This window comes from Pseudophryne corroboree, chromosome 5 (assembly GCF_028390025.1).
Source record: "Pseudophryne corroboree isolate aPseCor3 chromosome 5, aPseCor3.hap2, whole genome shotgun sequence".
Taxonomy (NCBI): domain Eukaryota; kingdom Metazoa; phylum Chordata; class Amphibia; order Anura; family Myobatrachidae; genus Pseudophryne; species Pseudophryne corroboree.
In genome coordinates, this window is record NC_086448.1 from 634,834,612 (window position 1) to 634,859,839 (window position 25,228).

Genomic DNA, 25,228 nt, shown 5'->3' on the forward strand with positions numbered 1-25,228 from the left:
CAATACAGTACGTAAAGTAAGAACATCAACTGCTAAGTCCCACTCCCTCACAGGTAACACACTAACCTCTTGGTCACCGTCTAAGTCGCTCTCCCTCACGGGTACCACACTAATCTCTTGGTCACCTTCTAAGTCCCTCTCCCTCACAGGTACCAAACTAACCTCTTGGTCACCAGCTAAGTCCCTCACAGGTACCACACTAATCTCTTGGTCATCAGCTAAGTCCCTCACAGGTACCAAACTAACCTCTTGGTCATCAGCTAAGTCCCTCACAGGTACCACACTTGGTCACCTGCTAAGTTCCACTCCCTCACAGGTACCACACTAACCTCTTGGTCACTTTCTAAGTCCCTCTCCCTCACAGGTACCAAACTAACCTCTTGGTCACAAGCTAAGTCCCTCACAGGTACCACACTAATCTCTTGGTCATCAGCTAAGTCCCTCACAGGTACCAAACTAACCTCTTGGTCATCAGCGAAGTCCCTCACAGGTACCACACTTGGTCACCTGCTAAGTTCCACTCCCTCACAGGTACCACACTAACCTCTTGGTCACTTTCTAAGTCCCTCTCCCTCACAGGTACCACACTGACCTCTTGGTCACCTGCTAAGTTTCACTCCCTCACAGGTACCACACTAACCTCTTTGTCACCTGCTAAGTCCCACTACTTTGCAGGTACCACACTAACCTCTTGGTCACCAGCTAAGTCCTTCTCCCTCACACGTACCACACTAACCTCTTGGTCACCTGCTATGTCCCACTCCCTCACAGGTCCCACACTAAGAGTCAGTGCAAGTAGGGTGCTGGTGACGGGATCCATGCAACAGGGGGTTGCTCTATGTCTTCGAACCTAACACTAATAATCATAACAATATGTAAGAGTACATAGGGAGGACTTATAGGTGCAACATTGCTAAACCAAAGCTATTTGCAATGGACATTGTCAGTGTGCTCCTCTGTTATTTCTAACACTGAGTAACACAAGTAAGCAAACCATGAGACACCATTGTAGATTGGAAACTACAAGTCGACAACCATGCTAAAAGTGTCACAGTTATTGTGGGATTTACATTGCAGCTACAGCATGACAGTTACAACAGTAAACTGACAAGTCAGCGCCGCAAGGTGAACAGTCTGGAGACAGAAACAAACAGCCTCAAACAGCAGATAGCAGCTCTCCTTGAAAAGGTAAATGATGTAATATCTATAATAAAGAGACTGGCTTGTACAACATGAAATTATTACATTATTCAATCTTCTGTCTTCCAGGCCGAAATGAATTCTAAGAAGTATGAGAACATCATGATGAATGCTGAAGATACCTTCCGCAATGCTAGTCACATGCTTCTGACCCTTGACCTCCTCCTAAAGAATATCAACAGTATGTTAGGATTTGTATCACTCTCATACAGTACAGCAATGTTATTGTAGAATTATTACATTATCCAGAATAAGACGATATAGAAGAAACACAGTCATGTACAACTCTTGTGTTTCAATGGCGTTGTACTGAGCACAGAACACTACTGTGTCCCTGCTAGTGTGATAGGTTCCATGTTTTCAAAAGTGCAGTTGTGTCATCGATTCAGCCCCATTTAAAAAAAAAATCACTGCTTCAAATCCTGCAAAAAAAATCTGCACTTTTGAAAACTTGGGGGGTAAATTTACTAAGATGGGAGTTCTATTTAAGATGGGATGTTGCCCATAGCAACCAATCACATTCTACTTCTCATTTATCTAGCACCTTCTAGAAGATAATACCTGGAATCTGATTGGTTGCTAGGGGCAACATCCCATCTCAAATAGAACTCCCATTTTCGTAAATTTCCCCCTTGGAACCTGTTACATTTCCCTGTATCTGTTTTGTTTGTTACTTTCTTTATGTTGCTTTGGTTTGGTGAAGAAAAATCCCAATCTGCCCGCCTCTCCCATGGTAAAATCCTGCATGTTGCATCCCTTCAGATGCTAGTGTCTCGGCCTGAAACTCCTTGCTTTTTCCTGCAAAAATTATATATAAAAAGGTTATTCTTGTGCTAGAAATGCAGCCCAGTTACTGTACATGTAAGATAAGATTGCAAAGTTTTAAACGAGCGATGTGAATTGTGTGTAGCTATGTGTATACCCTGGATATGCACTTATTAAAAAACATTCAGGTAAAATATTATAAAAAATGACATTAACCTTAATGATCTTTTTCTGTAATTCACCGCCCTTATAATCTGTATAGAACTGTTTTACGATTATTTTAGAATTGCCTGCTGGCTCCCAGTGCGATCAGTGCTGTTGTGTAATCACTTACAGCGATGGCTTTAGCTGCTGCTACGTGGCAGCCATTGGAAATAGGAACTGGGGATACTGTGTGCGCATGGCTGCCAAGAGAAATTCTGGGCCCCGGTACCTCAACTTCCTGGGCCCCCCTGCCCCCACTGGAGGGGGTGTGACCACAGCATGCTGAGGGCATAACCACTCCTCTTTGGGGGCGTGTCTAGCACATGAGAAGCACCCACTCACAGAAGCATGGCATGCCTCCCAGCCAGGGCCGTAGAGAGCCTGGCTGGGCCCAGGTACTTTTCAGGGGGCATGCCCTAATCAAAGGAGGCATGGACCTGGGCCACTCTATCAGACCTGGGCCCAGGTAATTTGTACCCTCCCCCCCCCCTCTCTCGACGCCACTGACTGTGTATCTGAACCTGATGTTTACAATGTACACAAAAAAAAAAAATATTCCAAGGTGGATATATTTTAAGTTTTGCTTCATTTCCCATTTTCTCTCTGGAATATATTGCATTTACTAGTTTGGTGTGTTAGAGGAATGCTAACACAACAGCGTCTCATAATAAAACGTGCATTTACATATACAATGACTAAGTGTTGTGAGACAGGTTAAGACAGAAACAGCAAACATAGTGGGGCCGAGCTGAATGCAAGTCAGACAGAATTGCTCCTACATTGCGTGTACTGAACTAAATGCGTTTGTTTGCCTACAGTATATGCATTTCTGTGCCTCTGTTTGGCCTGTGCTGCCCCTATCTGTACTCTTGGTTGGGGACTGCCATCAATATCAGTCCTATACTAGGTCCAAAAGAAAACAGGCACATTTACACTTTCATCAATCTCTGCATATCCTTCTGTTCTATCAACATGCTCTCTCTTCACTTAGCAGTGGCGTAGGGCCTATCTATAGTGGATCCAGGGGGCTCCGCAGCACACACCCAATACTTACCTCTCCGGGAGGCCCACATCGGCAGGATTGCAGAAATCACCCGGAAAATTGTACAGCACCCAGTTTTCCGGCAATTTGCACATGTGCAGTAGAAAAATCTAAGAGGAAATGGCCACCACTCCATTTTCCAGTAAACCTGTGCATGTGCAGCACCAGAGTGTATTCACTTGTGCCGCCGACTAGAGAGGATGGGGCCCGGATGGAGACTAAACACTGGCCTCCGCCTTTAAATCCTGACACTAATTATGCTAATTGTTTTAGTTGTAAAGCACCGTTGTCCTTTCTCCTGCCAGGACACAGCTGCTGGTTGAGGAGCTGTAATGCTTTATTAGTATATGAGCTTATATGATAGAATGTTGTCCTCTTTCTAGTTCTCATCAAGAATGCGGCAGCTGGGCCAGGGAGCACTCAACCTGCTGGAGAATTAACCAAGAACATGGCTGAAGCACAACGAATGTTAAACGAGATGCGGAAACGCAATTTTAATGCCCAGAAAAAAGAAGCAGAGATGGAGAAAGAAGAAGCTAAATCTTGTACGTTTTATGAGGCACTAGGTCTATACAACGCTCATGTGGTGGTTCTATGAAGTGAACCACAATTAGAGATTTACGATTTGCTGACCAATCTCTTTATTCCTATTATTACTAGTGCTCAGCCGTGTAAGGAACCAGTTCCAGAAGCATCAGGACCAACATAAGGACCTAATAAAAGAAATTACAAAATCAATTAAAGATTATGAAGCAAAAATAAATGATCTCCGGGATGCACTGAATGAGGCTTCAGCACATACTAAGCAAGCCAATAACATCAATACGGACAATGCCTTGATCCTTGAAGACATTAAGGTAACTAAGTAACATATATTTGTTGATAGTTTCTGGAGACAGGAGCCCATATACTGCAGAGCTCCATAAGGAACAACATCTTTACGTCTGTGCAGTTTCAGGGAGTTTGAACACCAATGAGAAACCAGTTGTATAACCCTGGTTTAATTAAATGAAAGTTGTTATAACTAGAAAATACCGTATTTGATCATCTGTCAGATTCACATCTGAAGTCCAGACTTCTTCCATGGGGTTTAGGATATTATATAAATGCATTACAGGTGAACATTAGTCAGGGGTGTATCTAGAGAGGAGGGGACCTGTGTGGAGTCTCTGGGTGTGGGCCCCCTCCTCTCCCGTCCCGTAGCCGGCAGCAGCGCTGTTAGTGCTCTGTCTGAGCACTAGAGACTCTGGCACTTTGGTCGGATTGACATTGTCGAGAACGGTCAAATTCTGTTGGATTTGGACGCAAATTGAATACTGCATTGTCGGATCCTTTCCGTCGGAAAGGATCCGACATGCATTGATTAGACCCCATAGTTGGAAATATAGCACCAGGGCAAACTGGAAAGTTCCTGATCTGGGTGCATGGTGCAGTGTTCCCCGTTACTCATAGGGTACGATCAACTTTCCTGACATGTGGAGGGACGCCCAGCATGGGGCTAGTCCGCCCCGCATGTCAGTGCCGTCCCCACTCGCAGAAGTGCAAAGGCATCGCACAGCGGTGATGCCTTTGCACTTCAGGAGTAACTCCCGGCCAGCGCAGCTTTAGTGTGTTGGCCGGGAGCTACTCCTCGCTTCCTGGCTCGCAGCGGCTGCGTATGACGTCATGCAGCCGCTGCGGCCCGCCCCCCGTTCGGTCCAGCCACGCCTGCATTGGCCGGACCGCGCCTACGAAACGGCGGGCAAACGCCGCCGTTTCACCCCTCCCGCCCATGGATCGCCTCTGCCTTTCAATCAGGCAGAGGCGATCACTGTCCTGCCACGGCCGTCGGCCGTGCCACATGCGCAGGCGCACAAAGGCGCTGGCGCATGCGCAGCAGGGACCCGTTCGCTCTGCTGCGTGAAAATGCAGCGAGCGAACGGGTCGGAATGACCCCCATGAGTCGCTGTGGAGCACACATCACGCAACCATTATAAATACGCCACTGGTTTCCAGTGTCCCACAATGGCTACCTGAGAAACCTAATTGTTATATGAGTGCATTACTAAGTGCCTGCATCTGCCTAGAATATACTCAGCAAAGATCAATTTGCATTTTAGTTAGTTTCTTAAAGCTTAAACTATAAAAAGACATACTGTAGATGCTAAATATACCTAAAACGTAAGTTATAAAACTATAATGATACTACATATACTGTAATCATTTATTCAGTCGGATGTAGGGTATGACCTGTTAATAGTTATTGTTATATATTCTGACTTATATTCTGCATTGATTCTAGAAAAGAGTTGCTGATTTAACCAAACAACAGAAAGAAGCTTCTGCTCACCTGAAAGCAGCAGAGACCAGTCTGGGACAGACCAGTAGTATGATGAGGCTGCTACAGAAGAGCAAAGAGGTATGTTATATATGTTATAGCTGTAGATGGATAATAGAAGTGTAATTACGAGAACATATGTTTGCATTACAGAAAACTGTAATACTAAAACAATTTGTCGTTTGTAAAAAGATAACTAAAATAATGACTGAAATGTCAGTATTATCTGTGCTATTATACACTGAAAATAACTCTGGAGGTAAATGGAGACAGAACCATTGAGGGTATTTATTGAAATAAATGAAAATAAATCTGGTTTTGCCTTTAAATTTAGTGACTTCCTCGCTAGAATGGCGCTGGCTCTGGCAAATCGCGGGCAGTTACATATGATCCAATGTGTTTACCTGTATTACATTTTATATAGTGACTGCATGTTTTGTTTGCGTTGAATAATTTGTAATATTGTTTAACAACTGTTGCATTCATCTATTTCCAATATAATCGCTTTCGTAACGTACATCTTGATTGATCTTCACAGTAGACAAATTAATGTAATAATTTATACCATATTAAATTATGAAACTATATAAAACAATATAAAACATAATTTTAATAACTAAGTTGATATTTTTCCACCAATTGCATTTTACTTTATTTAAACACTACAAAGGAATATGAAAAACTTGCTGCACAGTTGGATGGCGCTAAGCAAGAGCTGAATGAGAAAGTGAACGTACTCTCCAAGGCTGCCAGTAAGGAACCTTTGGTGATACTGGCGGAGAAGCATGCACAGTCCCTGCAGGACCTGGCCAATCAGCTAGTGGAGTGAGTACTACACTGTCATTTGCACTAATGATGGCACACGATTTTCTTATCAGTAGTAAAGGAGACAATAAGTGTGACTCATTCTGTTCAACCCTGCTAATAGCAGTTTGTTGTAGGTTCCTATCCTGTGACCCACAACGTTCGCTCTACGATGCAGGGTCCAGAGATCACACAAATAGCCATAGTTAGTGAGACACGACACAGTTTATGTGATTATAAGCCTTAGCATTGCTGTGTTAGATTTCTGTGCTACGGGAAGATCCTAGATACATCTAAAGTAACCGTCAATATGGAAGGTCCCAATTTGTAAGTGCTGGCACCTGACCATGCTGAATAGAGAGTTGTAGTAAATGGAGTGCATTCATAGGAAGAAAATGTTACCAGTGGAGTACCCCATGGATCTGTACTTGGACCAGTGCTTTTTAATATCTTTATTGGTGACATTGCAAATGGCATTAAAGGGAAAGTATGCCTTTTTACAGATGACACAAAGGTATGCAACAGGATAGACACACCAGGAGGAGTAAAACAAATGATTGAGGATCTAGGTAGACTAGTGGAATGGTGAATAGTGTGGCAATTACAGTTTAATGCCTAAAAATGCAAAATCATGCACTTGGGTCTCAAAACTCCAAAGGCTAAATATAGTATGGCACTATACTGGAAACTACTGAGGAGGAAAGGGATCTAGGAGTCACTATTTCAGGTGAATTAAAGGCAGGTAAGCAATGTAACAAAGCAATGAGAAAGGCTAGTCAGATGCTTGGTTGCATAGGGAGAGGAATCAGCAGCAGAAACAAAGAAGTAAAAATGCCACTGTATAGGTCATTGGTACAGCCTCATCTACAATACTGTGTTCAATTCTGGAGGCCATATCTTCAGAAGGATATTAATACATTAGAGACTGTACAAAGAAGGGCAACTAAAATAGTGCATGGCCTACATCAGAAAACATACCCAGAAAGACTAAACAATCTCAATATGTATAGTTTGGAGCAGAGAAGGGAAAAGGGGGGGACACGATACAAATTTTCAAATATATCAAGGGTTTTAACAAAGTCCAGGAGGGAGACATTCTTCAGATGAAGAGAAGTAAAAGGACACGAGGACATGCACTGAGGCTGGAGGGGGGGAGGTTCAGGGGAAATTTGAGGAAAAATTACGTCACAGAAATGGTAGTGGACAGGTGGAATAGCCTCACACCAGAAGTGGTAGAGGCTAAGACAATAGAGCAAATTAAACATGCATGGGATAAACATAAGGATATCCTTACAAAGAAATAAGGTTCAAATAAGGTTTAAGATAAAAACATGGTTAAGAAAAGGGGCAGACTAGATGGGCCAAGTGGCTCTTATCTGCCATTAAAATCTATGTTTCTATGTTAATAGAGTGAATGGTGGGGGTATCAGGGAAGGAATATCTGTCAAGGAAGTACTATTGGGGGACAGGGCATTTAGTAAAGCCTACCGATGTGGACAATCCCTTTATTATTATTCACATCAAGTAAATCACTCATGCTACAACATTTATATATATATATATATATATATATATATATATATATAGTAGAAATCATCTCACTCACAGGCAATGTTTACAGCGGTAATCCACAGTGTCTAAGGTGCCTTCAGCCCTGACACTGGCTGCCCTGTGAGTGTAGTCACTCTTACTGTACATCCGTCTACACACAAATGCGATGCTGTGTTTCAGTGTAGATGACACTTACCAGCAAGCACTAGATTCTTGTTTCTTAATATATGTTAGGATTGTATGACATCACCCTATACAGTAATCTTAATTATGTAACTATGCAGAATCAAGAGAAACACAAGCAATGAGGAACTGGTGCGTTGTGCTGTGGATGCTGCCAATGCTTATGATGATATCATAAATGCCGTGAAGGCTGCTGATGAGGCTGCAAAGAAGGCAAAGTCAGCAGCGGATTCCGCCCTGACAGTAAGTGTGATCGTTGTGTCATTCTTCCTGCATCCCATGTACACTGTCTGCTCATCACTGCATGGACTCAGGCACGGATGCACAGCCCTTCTGCCACTCATTTATGCCAGGATGCTTTCATGTTACATATTGTATTTACACTTTTACCTTTGTCGCTTTGGTAATGGTAACCAATAGGAAACCAATTTTACTGCAGCATTTACTGGGGTTCAGTAATCTGCTTTCAATTGTGTTAGCTACTGTAAAGGGTGTGGTATGTTAAATAGAATAGACTTAGGTTGACCGTGTCTAGGTCGACCACTATTGTGCGACAGTAAGTAGGTCGACATGGTTTCTAGGTCGACATGTACTGGGTCGACATGAAAACAGGTCGACACGAGTTTTTAAAAAAATGGTGTCGTTCTCTTCGTAGAGTGACCGGGAACCCCAATTAGTGCACTGTGTCCGTTTGCCATGCTTCGGGCAAGGTTACCGTTCCCAATTGTTGTCCACGTGGATTGTAAAGTATGAAAAAGGTCAAAAAATGGGGGGGGGGATCTGAAAAACTCATGTCGACCTTTTGTAATGTCAACCTAGAAAATATGTCGACCTACTTACTGTCGACCAGTAGTGGTCCACCTAGACAGTGTCGACCAGGGACGTGCAGTCAGGGGAGGCAGTGCCTCCCCTGTCATTAATGAGTAAAATAATACAAAGAAGATACTTATGACACATGTTCTGTGTCATAAGTATCTGGTTTACTCTTTATATTATTTTAATCATTGTTACCCTCCAAGAAACAGTCTTAAATGTGCTTTGGAGGCACCGCTGTCGGTGCCTCCCGCAGTCTATGTGAAAGGGCCGGAAGAGGGGGGCGGGACCAAGCATTGGGCAGTGAAAGCCCATTAAGAAAAGCAGCAAAAGCGGCACCTAATAGCAGTGCCGCTTTGACAGGGGCGTGCTTTCAGCTCATATGAAAGCACACCCCTGTCTATGTGATTGGGCAGTGGGCAGGCCCTCGGAAACGGTCTCTGACAGTGACTCCAGAGACCACTGTGTTTCTCCTTCGGTAGTGTCTAGTTTTCTTCCCCCCTTCCCCTGTGTGTCTCCCGCTGTTTTTAGCACAGCCTGTGGGGTCAGGTCACTGCACTCCCCCCGCTCTTGCTTGCCGCCGATCAATGACGTCCGTCCCCCCGCAGGCACCAGGTCAGGATGAGGATGACAGCTGCTGTGTTGATGGGGCTGAGGAGCGGGACACGGCGGGAGCGCTATTCACACTTGCTCCGGCTATCTGTCTTGGCGCTGCGGCTCCTGTGTGAGGCTGTCACACAGGAGCCGCAGCGCCAAGACAGATAGCCGGAGCAAGTCTGAACAGCGCTCCCGCCATATCCCGCTCTTCAGTCCCATCAAGAGAGCAGCTGTCATCCTGATCCCGACCTGGTGCCTGGGGTGGGGGGGGGTGGGGCGCCACGACAGTGATCGGCAGCAAGCGTGAGCGGGGAGCAGTCCACGGAGGGAGCCAAGACGGCTGGGCGCTATGGGGAGCAGTCAGGTCTGTATTAGGGCATGTGGGGGCCCAGGGGTAACAAAGTTCTGGAGGCCCTCACTAATCACACACAGCCCCCCCACCATACACACACACACACATCCACACCGACAGCAGGGGCACACAGCCCCCCATCCACACCCACAGCAGGGGCACACAGCCCCCCATCCACACCCACAGCAGGGACACACAGCAACCCCCCCACACACACAGCAGGGACACACAGCAACCCCCCCCCCCCCCCCACACACACACAGCAGGGACACACAGCAACCCCCCCGCACACACAGCAGGAGCATTTGTGCACATACTGTACAACAGAGACACACAGCACCCCCCCCCCCCCCCCACCTCCAAACACACCTGTGTACATACACACAGCAGGGGCACACAGCTCCAGTGACTCACTTACATCAACGGGCAGGAGCATAGAGGGTTGGGGAGGCCAAGTGCTTCCAGCATGTGGACAGACAGTGATAATCCGTGGGCAGCAAGGCACATCCTCCTGGAGGGAGGGAGTCACGTCTTCAGAGGTGAGCCACGATGGCGGCGGAAGTAGTGTGTCCGCCAGGATATGCCACCCTTCTAGTGACGGTCACTCCCCCATTGTGACTGTAAGGCTGTATAACTGCGCTCAGCGCCAGGAGCAGGAGTCCCGCCCTCCATGTGTAGGGTAGCGCAGGGCACCACTCCCCTTTTTGCTATGCGGCTGTGGAGTACTCCAGTTTAAATAGCAGAGTATGGGGGCCCTTAATGTGTGGGGGCCCCTGTCGCCCCTCCTATAATCCAGCCCTGGGAGCAGTGTCCATGGAGGGAACGACAGCAACCGGGACCCGAGAGCTACAGGGAGCAGGGGAGATTGTTGTTTAACTTAGCGAGCGAGTACCTTTCACTACCAACTGCCCCCCCCCCCCTGCTCCGCACGACTGCTCCCATCCTGACCCCTGTGCTCCGCACCACAGCTCCCATCCTGACCCCTGTGCTCAGCACCACAGCTCCCATCCTGCCCCCCCTGCTCCGCACCACTGCTCCCATCCTGCCCTCCATGCTCCTCATCATCGACAGGACTCAGCGAACATTATAGCTGCAGTGCCTCACCAGACACTGACCTCACCGCACGCCACTGGTGTCGACCTAAGTCTTGTCGACCTAGAGACCGGATCCCACTATAAAAGGATCAGCAATCACAGGGTCAGTTACAGAATCTAGCCACAAGGTGGCGCATGAGGCTTTATTGTGACCGTGCTGAGTAGCTGTGTGAAAGCAAAGCATTATTTCTTTACACTGAGCGACATGCCTCACAGCAATGTACAGTGTGTTCTTCCTGCATAATATACTGTGTCTCATTACTATTGTTCTTTTAGAAAGTACAAAACGAAGATTTACCAGGAAAAGCTAAACAATCACTGGCAGATTCAGAAACACTGTTAAATCAGGCCAAGAAAACACAAAAATCACTACAAGGTACAACTGAACTTGTTCATTTATGAGCTTCCAAGTCAGGAATTATCTAATTGCATTAAATTATAATTAGTAACATTTTATTGTCCTATTGTTTCAGCCTGCTAAAATACTGTAGGGGTCTTGCTGCTTGCTCCCTTAAGGCAGCGGCTGAACTATTATTATTGCCCCGAGAATCATTGACATTCTGTGACGTCAACGATTATTGGGGGTATTTATCAAAGCATGGAAAGCGATACTGCACGAAACCAATCAGCTCCTAACTCTCATGTTACAGGCTGTGTTTGAAAAATGACAGGAGCTGATTGGTTAGTGCTGCCTTTCTCTCTCTCTGCTATATCTCTATCCGTGCTTTGATAAATACCCCCCTTAGTTCCGAAATGTCTCCAATATGTGTAGGTGATGGGTGTGGTGATCTTTTAAGAACTGGGAATCTATTTTATATTTGAGTATTACATTAAAGTTCATTGCTATTAATACCACATTTTCATGTTCTTGATGTATTTGTACCTTACTTATGTATTTTTAAAATTAGATTTGAACCCAGAGCTGGAAGATATAAAGGACAGACTGACCGAGGCGACCGATAAGAAGAGCAGATTATCAGGCGACCTCACAGCTCTCCAAAACAGTATCAATGACATCAAAAGAGGTAAACGGCTGGCCTACCCCATATACTGTAAGTGATAAGATTTCCATCTATGCTATTTTCTATTACCAACTTACCAACTCTGATACTACTTTCCAGATGACATCGAGAAAATGATCAATAGTGCAAAGGACTTAGTAACCAATGCAAATGGGATCACTAATAACGTCCAAGCGGAATTAAAGCCCATTAAAGAAGATGTGGATAATCTAAAGGGAACAATTGGAACTGCACAAAATGCTAATTTCAATGAGGCTTTGAATGAGGCTAGCGATTCTGGTAAGCAGTTTTGTTCTACCTAATGCAAAAACCCTCCAGCGTATGGATATATTGATCAAGTTTGGTGAACAGTTGCCTAGCAATGAATAATTCATTATCATCTGGTAAATTCATGGTGTGTTAAGGTGTGTAGACACGGTGAGATCCTTGCAATGCCCGATTTTCACTTGCGATTTCCTTTGAACTCCCCGGAGCCCAGCACCACCGATTTTGACTAACGTTTCTTGAGATATGGACTATGTGTACTTACGATTTTGGCTTATGTGAGATTTTGTCTTATGTGAGATGTCATTGACATGTGAGATGAACTGGATAGTACACCGATCTAGCAAGGATTGACTTGCCTGCACAGTCTATCTTTTCTTGCGATGCCGACCTGGCGGGATTGCGCATCGGGATCGAATCGGGATCGCAAGGTGACTTTCATCTTGAGATCTGCACTAACTTTTCTTGAGATTTTGACTATATAGTCAAAATCGAAAGAAAATATCTCACCGTGGGGTAAATTTACTAAGATAGGAGTTCTATTTAAGATGGGATGTTGCCCATAGTTACCAATCAGATACCAGGTATCTTCTACAAGGTGCTAGATAAATGAGAAATAGAATCTGATTGGTAGCCATGGGCAACATCCCATCTTAAATAGACATCCCATCTTAGTAAATTTACCCCCGTGTGTACACACCTTTAGTGTCTGGAGTTATCGTTTTGACAAATAATTATTAAAATAGTACATATACAGTGTCAAAAATCTGATAGATATATATATATATATCTATAACATATTTCAAAACTGCAAACTACCTTCTTACTCAACATCTGTGCAAAATACCTATAGATATATTAGTGCAGATTTATAAAAGTTATTATCCTTAATTTCAATTTTACTTTAAACCTTAGTTAAGAAACTGACCGGAAGCCTGCCTGATGTTTTTGAGGCCATGAACCGCATAAATGATATAATGCCTTTAGGAAACATCTCAGAGAGTGTGAGTCGTATAAGGGAGCTGATTCAGCAAGCGCGGGATGCTGCAAATAAGGTGGGTTCTGTGCTATGCCAAATGACCTGTCGCTGTATGATGGAAACATTCAATGTTACAGCTTTAAAAAATTATGTTCTGCACCATTGAAAGTACTTATCTTCTTATTACATTTGTGTTTGGCTTTCTGATTGAAAAGTCAGTAAATTCAGTGACATTTGTCAAACTTGGTTTACAAGAAAAAGGTTTTGTGTTACCCACAGTTAGTGATCAAGGATACACTTTAATCTTCTATAGCACACTAGACAATAATAACATCTGTTCCACTTTACTCAAATGCTCCAACATAATTAAACATAATAAACTATACCCAGTGACTGGTGTTTCACAAGCAAACTCTTGGGCACCATTTGTACATCAGTATATCAGTCTTTCGTGGCAACAGTATTTTAGTCTAACTATGCATTCGCTGAAGATACCTCTGCCGTGACACTCACTTACTGTATGTAAAGGTAGGTTAGACAACACATTTCCGTGTAAACTGGAAAATGTTTCAAACTAATCAAAATTTTATTGCCATAAACAGATAATTTTCTAGTTTAAGTCTGAGTTTCACAGCACTTTATGTGGGTTAAAGTTTCATTATGAAGTTTATATTTATTTTCATCTTCTGTACTTTTTTTTTTTTTGCGTACTTTTTTTAGTGTTTTTTTTTTACATACATACATACGTACATACATATAACAGTACATACAACAATCAATGAAAACATTTCCTCTAATCGAGCTCATTACATAGTTGGTTCCAGGATTGATCTCACCTAGTAGATAAGCAGGAAAATCTTACATTCAGTTATAATTATGCCTATACAAACCCTGAGTACTACCATATTTCAGATTTGCATTGGATATATAAATTCCCGCATAGATTTCTTAACAACTTTTTCATAGAGCTATTTTTTCCAATATTTTCCCTTTTATCATCTTCTGTACTTTTAGGGGTATATTCAATTAAAGTCGGATCCATTTCGGCATGTATTTGTCGGAATGGATCCGACAACCCCTATTCAATCCCCATCTTAATTTGACTTTTTCAAGTCGAATTAAGATGGGACGCAGAGGAAGAAAAGGGGGGCGAGCCACGGGGGGACAGCCGGCGGGCATACAGGAAGATCAGTGCTACGATCAGCGCTACCGTAGCGCTGCAGCAGGATGTCACTCAGCCGCCCGACCTCACGGCAGCGTGCTGGAGCCAGGTGGAAGCTGCCGTGAGGTCGGGCGGGTGAGTGACATCCAGCTGCAGTGCTACTGTAGCGCTGATCTCTCCTGTGTGCCCGCCGGCGGTCCCCCCGTCTCCCTGTGGCTCGCCCCCCTCGCCTCCTCTGGGTCCATCTCATGCCGACTATTTCGCTGATCCACGTGCTTTTCGACAAGTCGAATGCCTCGAATTGTCAAAAAGCTTTGAATAGGTCGAATCAGGATTCGACCTTAAAAAGTCGAAAACTGCCGTCTTTTCGACAGACGGCAGTTTTCGACTGCAATTGAATATACCTGTTAGTCTACAATAATGTAGTTAGTAAATATGTTTTAAATCACCCTGCTACTAATTGTGTGATCCTATATAAAGATCTTAATACAGCTATCTTATGGGGGGGAAAAATGCAAGTATTTCTTACAACTACAAATCACTGTATACTACAGTGCAGACGTTTGTAGACTCTGCTGCATTAATGTAAGATGTCCATTCACATCTCTCCCTATATGGTATCTCTTTGTAGGTTGTAGTACCAATGCGGTTTGATGGGAATTCTGGAGTAGAAGTGCGGCCCCCAAGCAACTTGGAAGATTTAAAGGCCTACACATCGCTCTCATTCTTCCTTCAGAGACCCAAAAGTCGTGGTGACCGCAGGAAACGTCAGCTGCTGCCAAATATGTTTGTCATGTACTTGGGCAGTAAAGATGTAAGTGTCACATGAATGTAGTGCATCTAGTAAGTGCATTTAGTTTTGTGGAGCAGTGCATAAAGAAGAGTCATGTTTCATAATGAGATTGCTGAGATGGCCAAGAGGGATCCAGATTTTGAAGCTTGTCTTACCATGCTTACTCTATAATCTGCTATATAAAAGTGAAAATTTGTCCTGATGCCTTTCTATACAAATCCACAGTTTACAAGTGAGGATCCTGAAATTATACTTACCAGCGTATTAAAACATGGCGGAGGTAACTAAAACAATTAGAAATCCCTAGCACCCCTTGGGGGGAAGGGAGGTGGGGGGGGCAGAAGCGCAGAGTATTTCAGAAGACAGCATAACTCTGGAATGATCTGCAGCATTTTACAACAAACTTGGTACACATATCACTTACAGTCTGGAAACAACACTGTGGGGGTCAGAAACCCCTAGCACCCATAGGTGTGGGATAGCAGCACAGAGTATGTCAGCAGACAGCATAACTGTGAAAGGCCTACAGCAGGCATGTCCAAACTGCGGCCCTCCAGCTGTTGAGAAACTACACATCCCAGCATGCCCTGACACAGCTTTAGCATTCTCTGACAGCAAAACTGTGTCAGGGCATGCTGGGATATGTAGTTTCACAACAGCTGGAGGGCCGCAGTTTGGACATGCCTGGCCTAGAGCAATTTACACCAAACTTGGTACACATCTGACTTACAATCTGGGAACAAACTCTGTTGGGGTTACACACCTCTAGCACCCTTAGGGGTGGAACAGCAGCACAGAGCATTTCAGGACACAGCATAACTCCCGAATGCCTGGACCAATTTACAACAAACTTGGTACACATATGACTTACAAGCTGGGAATAAACACTGTGTGGGTAAGACACCCCTAGCACCTCTAGGGATGAGGCAGCAGCACAGAGTATTTCAGCAGTCAGCATAACTCTGGAATGCCTGGAGCAATTTACACCAAACTTGCTACATATATGACTTACACTCTGGGAACAACACTGTGAGGGTAACACACCACTAGCACCCCTAGGGGTGGGCCAGCAGCACAGACTGTATCAGGACATGCATGATATGTCACTGCACTGCAGGGGGGGGGGGGGGGGGGGGGCAGATATAGCATGTGCAGAGAGAGTTAGATTTGGGTGGGGTGTGTTCAAACTGAAAGCTAAATTGCAGTGTAAAAATAAAGCAGCCAGTATTTACCCTGCACAGAAACAAAATAACCTACCCAAATCTCTATCTCTCTGCACATATTATATCTGCCCCCCCCCCCCCCCCCCTGCAGTGCACATGGTTTTGCCCAACTGCTAACAAATTTGCTGCTGCAATCAACTCAGAATTACCCCCTGAGAGTTGTATAGTGGGAAGAGCAGGGTCCCTTGGGGGGACCAAAAAGGGATCAGGCCACAGCACAAAGTGCGTCAGGGAAGCAAGATATAGCTATATACTAGATCTCCAACCAACGTAACTTAACGAACAACTATAATTCTAATTTACCATCCTCATCCCGTAGCGAAGCACGGGTATTCAGCTATCTACAATGTTATTTATACTGTGTGTTTAATATTTACATTTATTTTTGTAAACAGACATTCTTAAAATCCCGGGCAACGCCGGGTACTCCAGCTAGTAATTAATATAAAATACACCAATGACAAAGACAATGGAGATGGCCACATGTATGATCAAAAATGATTGCATGTAAAAATAGCGTTCTTATACTCATATGCTGAGTTAAAGGCATTATAAAATGCATCCAGCTCTGCAACAGGCACATAAGCACCAGGATTATACAAGGCACACTTATATATAGATGCATTTAAACACAAACAGGTCATAGCAAAAAACAAATACATTCAGTAATATGTTTGAATAAAATAACCCTCTGTTATACAACAGGCATAATCTCCCTTCTCATGTGTGAATGAAGGTAGCAAGATTCATATAATCTGTGCATAATCAATAAAGTAAGCACCTATCCGCTTCAGAGGTGAATCTACAATCACCCAATCAGAAGCAGTTCCCTAGTGCTGGAACCATGCGTGTATGTGTTGCATTCCTACTGACAGCCGGATATGTGGCTCAATGCAGCCTGCAACTGTTAGCAATCACATGTATGCCCTTACTGTACTCAGCCTGCATAAAATTGCCCCCTCTCTCTCTCTCTCTCTCTCTCTCTCGGCATTGGGAGGCACAAGTGTCAGGTCTGCTGCATATTGTTTTTTTTGTGGACATCTGCAGCATAAATTTGCATATTTACGCCTAACACTGCATCAGACCCAAATACCAGTATGGCCAGGGTACACAATTTTCTTTTCTTTGATTGTTGTATGAAAAATAATCAGTGTTTTCTCTCTACAGACTTCCAAGGATTACATAGGTATAGGCGTTGAAGATGACCGACTCAAGTGTGTCTATAATCTGGGAGGTAATATGGCTGAAATCAATGTGGATCCCTTTATATCGGATAACAGGCCAGATGAAGCTATTTTGGACAGAGTTGTATTAGAAAGGTGAGAAGCCATCCATTTATAAATAGTTAGACAACTTGTTTGGATGAACAGTGCAAGGGGCACCATCGGTCTACAGGGGCGAGGCCCAGTCTCCAGTACTTACCCTACTCTATGGGTGTTACTATTGAATTACAGCATGAGGCAAATGGGGCAATCAGTGCACCATGCCATAATTATCTGACCATGCAGTTTATACAAACTAATTGTGCCTGATTATCTAACTTTTCAATGGTCAGATTGACCTCACTAATGTTAAGCCCCTGTGCACTTTAACTTTTTGCAGTGTGGATAGCGCTGTCCTTGCTCCATGGGTTAAAATCAAAATGTACATTTTTAAGGTGCTTTCAACTAGAGTCTTGGGGGGAGAGGAATCAGACCTTCTAAAGAGGATAAGTGGAGAAGTTGCCCATTGCAACCAATAATTTATCATTTACTGTACATGTTATAAACTGTTAGTTAAATCTAATTGGTTTCTATGGGCAACTTCTCCACATGCCCTCTTTAGAAGGTTTAGTACATCTACCCCTCAGAACCTCATCATACTCAGTACACCTGCTCGTTCAGGATGTTCCTAGTTTCTAAGTGGTCAGGGTGAATTATCTGTAGCCAATCAGATCATCAGAATGGGTGTGCTAATCTGTTAGATTGAAATGACCTGTCAAAGAGGTAATCTGGGACCATAGACTGAGAGAGAGTAGGAGGAACATTGACCCCAATACTGCAAAATAAAGATGGAAGCCTCCTGTGAAACTGATGCAGGCAGATTGTGGTGTGTAATGCACATCTATATAGTGAGCTTTATACAATATACTGTATGTAGCATGCTTTTTTGCAAGTTTGAAAGGAAAGTTACAGAAGGTTTGTTTTGTTTTCCCAGGATCTATCAGTATGTTACTCTGAATTATACTAAAGCATTCACATCGAATAAACCAGACCCTACTTTGAGTTACACAACTGATGCACAGAGACACACACTCCTTAATCTGAAAGCTGAGGATGTGGTGTTTTATGTAGGGGGATACCCAGATGACTTCACAGTAAGTTTGTACAGCTTGTTGTGTGATTTGTTCTGCAACATACAGCTCAGACAGTCTCCTGGTATATGCGAGCTTATGTCTGTGTTATGCTGTATGTATTTACATCATTAATATTCACATCTTACAAGGAAAGATGTATAAATACATTTTCCAGCGTATTAGTAAACTTGAGTTGCTAGAATGTACAAATACATGTGAAAGTCATATCTGAAGCAATGATTTAGAATAATCTTTATGATTTTTCTTCAAAGCCTCCAGCAAGATTGAACTTTCCAAAATACGTAGGCTGCATTGAACTAGATGACCTAAACCAAAATGGAATCAGTTTGTACAATTTCCGGAGGACTTTCAACATTAACACGAAGGCAGTTGAACCTTGCAAGAGGTACTTCTAAATAGAGACTAGAAACAAATAATCATGTCTGTATTATATCAATTATAAACACCTTAATAAAAAAGCTGTACACATGATATGTTTAAAGGTGCCCATACACTAGATGACCTGTAAATGATGATTTCTCGTTAACGATTTCCATTGAACTCCCCGGCAGTCCTTGGCAAATTATATAGTACAATACACATAAGATATAGCTTAAAGGCCCGTACACACTGGTCGATGTATCGGCCGTTCTCTTGAACGGCCGATACATCGCGGGACCGTCGGCCAGTGTGTACGGGCGATACGTCTGTGAACTCCGTCGTTCACAGACGTATCGCGTCGGCCGCGCAGCACAGCCGACAGCCAATATATCTAACGATATATTGGCCCGTCGCTGTGTGTGTACGGGGCGGTCGTCCGACCGCCCGTACACATGCTGCGGCGGCCGGCGGTGATTGACAGGTGAACTGGGCGGGTGACGTCAGTCCCCCAACGGATCGGGCTGTGTGTATGCACAGCACACTGCCCGATCCGTACATAGATATATCTGCAGATCAATTGATCTGCAGATATATCTAATAGTGTGTACCCACCTTAAGATCTGGGAATGGCTACATCCAGGAGCATGCTGTCGTTGATGATAGCTTCAGATCTTCCCTGCAGCAGGGAAGATCAGAAGCTCCATCCAATGACCATCGGGACCGCGCATCGTGATCGTTATCATTCACAGACACTGAACTATCTGCACTATTATGAACGTTATGTAGTTCCAATACGTCAGAAACGGGCAAATCGCTCATGATATCGTCATACGGGCACCATTAGACTATCCTATATTATAAAAGGCTAATGCTGCTCCTCACCTCTATGGGTAGAATCTAATTGTTTTGTGCTCTGACAGCCACTAGATGACGCCCAACGGGCACGCACAGCTGCCGTCGCTGACATTACTGTTATCTAGTTCAGCCATTTTGACGGGTTGGTAACTAGTTTAGTATATTCTTCTATATGACTAGCCTTAATCATACATGATGCTTAAATTAATCTTAGCATCCAGAATAGATTTTGATGTGTGAAATACATTTTTTGCATTTCACCAAAGTGGATAATTAAGGATTAGCACAGACAAAGTAATCAGTGGTGTACAGTTTAAATACACGTTCCATAAACATGACATGTTTACGTTGCTCGTAACTTGTGTTTTTGATTTTTGCCTAATTATTGAAGTCAAGCACCTTTTTGCCATAGATACAAAGAAGAATCTGAAAGAAGTTTCTTTGAAGGTGTTGGTTATGCTACTATAACGTACAATGTACCCACAATCAGAGGAATGCGCTATGAGCAAACAATCCAGACAACCGCAGACGCCGGCTTGTTGTTCTTTGCAGAAAAAGAGGTATAGCAAATACAGTAAATTTAACATGATGGCAATAACATTTTAGTTGCATTTGGAAGATAGTCTTCATTTACAAATGTAGCCATGCTCATTTTTCCTCTGTGTGGCGTGTACTGCGAAAAACTAGTCACATTACATTTGCCTGTGCCTTGTCGCAGCGTGGTGTATTCAGTGACAGTGGAATGAATTGAGTCTCCGTCGGGTATAATACTGGTGTTCGACCCCAGGTGTTGCTTTTGTAAACCACCATTGCGCATGTGTGAAGTATTCATTGTAAAGTCAAATGATGCTTGTAGTTTAAGAACTACTTTTTTTAGGTGATCTCTACATTAATTAGAAATGTGAACACAGGAAAAGATTGACTCATCGTCTCCACCGCACACAAAGAAATGCACAGTTCAAAGTTCTGCACAGCTCTCTAAAAGAAAAAAGCATTACAATCAGCGATAGAGTTGGGACATACAGCACTAGAAAATAAAATTAAAATGAGCGATATCACTGTATCACTGCAGGTGTCAGTCGACTGTCTTCATGGCTCTCTTGGCATAGTGGTATCGTCGATGGTTACCATGCCCTTGAGCTAGGGTTCAATTCCCGCAAAGAACACACTTGTATATCTGTGTAAAAAGTAGCATCTGCAGTTTTTTTAGAATCTTCCCAAAACAAGATCTTTTGTGTTTCATATACAGACTCAGACATGCACACAGATATACATTCAAAATTAGAAAAACAAGAAGAAGTACAGTAAACTCAATCTCATAAAGATAAAACTCTCGTAATTTGAAAAGCCACACTTGTATATTTGTGTAAACATAGCATTTGTAGCTTTTTTCTAATTTTGACGGTATATCTGTGTGCATAACTAAGTCTGTAGATGAAGCACAACTGAGCGTCTTTTGGGAAAATGTTCTATAAAATCTGTAAATGCTACTTTTTACACAGATAACCCTAACTCACAGGCATGGTAACCTTCAGCAATACCACTATGCCAAGAGAGCCATGGAGACAAGTGAATGACACCTGCAGTGACACAGTGATGTCACTCATTGTAATTTTTTTTTTAAATGTGCTGTGTCCCAACTCTATCGGTGATTGTAATGATTTTTTTCATTTTTTTTTCATTTAGACAGCTGTGTAGAACTGTGAACTGTGCTTTTCTTGTGTGCGTTACAGATGCTGAGCAAATCTTTTAGTTTTCACATTTCTAATTAATGTAGGGATCATTTTGTACAGCGCACCAGGGGAGCTTTCAGTTGTAAGGCATGTTGTCACTGGGTGCATGTCATTCTAGTGATTTTGTACTCTGCCCTACAGTATTACTGCATATAAAAAGAACTCCTATATTATTTTGCAATGGCTCACTTGTCAGGGCTTGCTACATTGTTCTGTATTCGGTAGTGCCATATCTATCCGCTGCTATTGAGCACTGTACTGTAGTTTTCATTAGTGGAACAATCGCCACCCAGTGGTGAAGCTGTGTATTGCATGCTGTTGGTCCTCTTGTGTCTTATCACGCCTTACTTCACTTACTTGCGCTATTTGTATGGCGTGACTAGGACGCCTGTATGGTTCTGCAGCAGCAACGATGAGTGCGACTTCATCTGTAACTCAGTGGTTCCGAAACACGGTGCTCAAGGCACCATAACAGCCTTGGTTTAAGGATATCCTTCCTTAAGCACAGCTGACTTAATACCTCAGTCAGTTTGATTATATTATCTGTGCACAAGCATGGATCTCCTTAAAACTTTGACCGTTAGCGTGCCTTGAGGACTGAGTTTGGCAAACCCTGATTTAACAGGTTTTCCTTTCAGGCAAATAATATTCTAATCTGTCAAGTAGAATATTACTTGCCCTTTCTGACCGATTCCCTGACCTTTTGGCCGCCCTACCCCAGGCCTAATCTGACATTGCAACATAATGCTGTACAGCAAGTATAGATGTTCCTCGCAAGTGAAGTGTCAACACCCAAAGTCTTTGCAATGAATATTTTATGTAAATTTAGATTAAGGACCCAGTGATTATAGAAATATCAATTGAAGACTCAATAATAAACATTAATTAAAGTTGACTGAAATAAAATAGTTGCCAACATAAAATAGTTACTGGCAAAAACTAGCCTGCAGTTATACTTATCGTATTTAAATAATACTACTAATAGCAATAATAAGCATGCATAGCAGTATTGTATTGTAAGTCATAACATTGTTAGTGTATTATGTCTCTATCTGTATTTTGATTGCAGGATAGCTACATCAGTGTTGATATTGAAGACGGCGCCCTTGTTCTTAAATACAAAATAAATTCAGATCCGGTGAAAGAGGTCCGCAGTACGTTTGGGCGCGTAAATGATGGACGTGAGCATTTGGTAAGTAGTAACATGAATCGCCCAGTCCCTGATGCGGTCACTGTGGTTCCCGAATACCTCCTGCTAGAGAGGTTAGGACTTCTGCCATGGCTTCATTCCAGCTAATATCCTAATCATCCTAATATTGAGGAGATACAGTAATCATATCATTTTCTTCCTATTATTGTCACAGCAATCCTAACCTTGGCCTAGTACCTCTTCTTCCATCATTGTAGAGTAAATATTGCATTGATCCCGCCACAGACCGCTAATTAAACATTATTTCTATTCACCTACTAAAGTCAGTACATTATACTGGAATACATTCTTTATGGGTGTGGTCTGTTAGGTCAGTGGATCTCATGTCAACATGCCTCATGTTGGCATGCTTAGCATGTTGACAGCTACCATGTTAATCATGTCTACATGGATGGCATGTCGAAAGCATAGAACGTTGGCCTAAAGTCTCTGGTGGCCCAGAGACTTCTGGGTCCTGGCGGTCATGTAACAGTGATTTCCGGTGCAGATCTGTGATGCTCCAGCGTTTGGGTAAGTATTCAACCTGTAACCCTCCCCCTAGTCTGTAACCCCCCCCCCCCCCCCCACCCCCCGTAGCCTAGCCCTAACCTTACCCTGCTGCCTAAGCCAAGTCCTCCCAGCGGAACCTGAAACTAACCATCAGTATTCTGAGAATGGCAACATGGTTACTGTCAACCATGTGACTGGATCCTTTCCGTGCATAGGTGTCTGTACAGGGGAGAAAGGGGGCAACTCTCCCCCCCCCCCAAAAATAAATAAAATAAAAATAAAAACATTTCAGAGCGGCCAGTCAGTGCTGTTGGGAGAGCAGCGCTCTGCACTGCATCTATCATATGGTACACAGACGACGTTCACTGGGACCGCTGAAGCTCTCACTGCAGGTCCGTCCTGCCACAGGCACTGCTGCGCAGACATGCCATGGTCTCTCTCTACTGGCGTCCATCCACGCTTCACCCCAGGCTTCCTGGATCTTGCTGCACCTTTTATGGCTACAGTTACATCCCCTAGACCAGGCATTCCCAACCACGGTCCTCAAGGCGCACTAACAGTGCCGGTCTCTTTTCTCTAACGTCCTAAGTGGATGCTGGGGACTCCGTCAGGACCATGGGGATTAGCGGCTCCGCAGGAGACAGGGCACAAAAATAAAGCTTTAGGATCAGGTGGTGTGCACTGGCTCCTCCCCCTATGACCCTCCTCCAAGCCTCAGTTAGGTTTTTGTGCCCGTCCGAGCAGGGTGCAATCTAGGTGGCTCTCCTAAAGAGCTGCTTAGAAAAAGTTTTTTAGGTTTTTTTATTTTCAGTGAGTCCTGCTGGCAACAGGCTCACTGCATCGAGGGACTTAGGGGAGAGAATTTCAACTCACCTGCGTGCAGGATGGATTGGATTCTTAGGCTACTGGACACCATTAGCTCCAGAGGGAGTCGGAACACAGGTCTCACCCTGGGGTTCGTCCCGGAGCCGCGCCGCCGACCCCCCTTGCAGATGCCGAAGTTGAAGAGGTCCAGAGGTCCAGAAACAGGCGGCAGAAGACTTTCAGTCTTCATAAGGTAGCGCACAGCACTGCAGCTGTGCGCCATTGTTGTCAGCACACTTCATACCAGCGGTCACTGAGGGTGCAGGGCGCTGGGGGGGGCGCTCTGGGCAGCAATGTATTATACCTTTTTTATGGCTAAAATACATCACATATAGCCCTTGAGGCTATATGGATGTATTTAACCCCTGCCGGATCTCACAAACTCCGGGAGATGAGCCCGCCGTTTTAGGGGGCGGGGCCTATTCTCCTCAGCACACGGCGCCATTTTCCTGCTCAGCTCTGCTGAGAGGAAGGCTCCCAGGCTCTCCCCTGCACTGCACTACAGAAACAGGGTTAAAACAGAGAGGGGGGGCACTTATTTGGCGATATGATTACATATGTGAAAATGCTATAAGGGAAAACACTTGTATAAGGGGTTGTCCCTGTATAATTATAGCGTTTTTGGTGTGTGCTGGCAAACTCTCCCTCTGTCTCCCCAAAGGGCTAGTGGGGTCCTGTCCTCTATCAGAGCATTCCCTGTGTGTGTGCTGTGTGTCGGTACGTGTGTGTCGACATGTAGGAGGACGATGTTGGTGAGGAGGCGGAGCAAATTGCCTGTATGGGTGATGTCACTCTCTAGGGAGTCGACACCGGAATGGATGGCTTATTTAGGAATTACGTGATAATGTCAACACGATGCAAGGTCGGTTGACGACATGAGACGGCCGGCAAACAAATTAGTACCTGTCCAGGCGTCTCAGACACCGTCAGGGGCTTGTAAAAACGCCCATTTACCTCAGTTGGTCGACACAGACACGGACACTGACTTCAGTGTCG

The 25,228-nt window shown here is 44.0% G+C and overlaps 1 protein-coding gene across 2 annotated transcripts in view; it reads left to right on the forward strand.

Moving 5' to 3' along the window:
* Positions 1-25,228, forward strand: part of LAMA3 (laminin subunit alpha 3) — a 477,258-nt gene that overhangs the window by 399,029 nt on the left and 53,001 nt on the right. For both annotated transcript variants that reach the window (XM_063923602.1, XM_063923601.1), the window contains exons 47-63: positions 1,078-1,188; positions 1,270-1,381; positions 3,595-3,756; positions 3,872-4,068; positions 5,493-5,609; positions 6,199-6,353; positions 8,168-8,309; positions 11,199-11,298; positions 11,831-11,947; positions 12,044-12,223; positions 13,124-13,263; positions 14,981-15,163; positions 17,533-17,684; positions 18,562-18,721; positions 18,973-19,106; positions 20,349-20,496; positions 22,739-22,861. In XM_063923602.1, the coding sequence (XP_063779672.1) occupies positions 1,078-1,188; positions 1,270-1,381; positions 3,595-3,756; positions 3,872-4,068; positions 5,493-5,609; positions 6,199-6,353; positions 8,168-8,309; positions 11,199-11,298; positions 11,831-11,947; positions 12,044-12,223; positions 13,124-13,263; positions 14,981-15,163; positions 17,533-17,684; positions 18,562-18,721; positions 18,973-19,106; positions 20,349-20,496; positions 22,739-22,861 (2,433 nt within the window). The remainder of the gene's footprint in view (positions 1-1,077; positions 1,189-1,269; positions 1,382-3,594; positions 3,757-3,871; positions 4,069-5,492; positions 5,610-6,198; positions 6,354-8,167; positions 8,310-11,198; positions 11,299-11,830; positions 11,948-12,043; positions 12,224-13,123; positions 13,264-14,980; positions 15,164-17,532; positions 17,685-18,561; positions 18,722-18,972; positions 19,107-20,348; positions 20,497-22,738; positions 22,862-25,228) is intronic.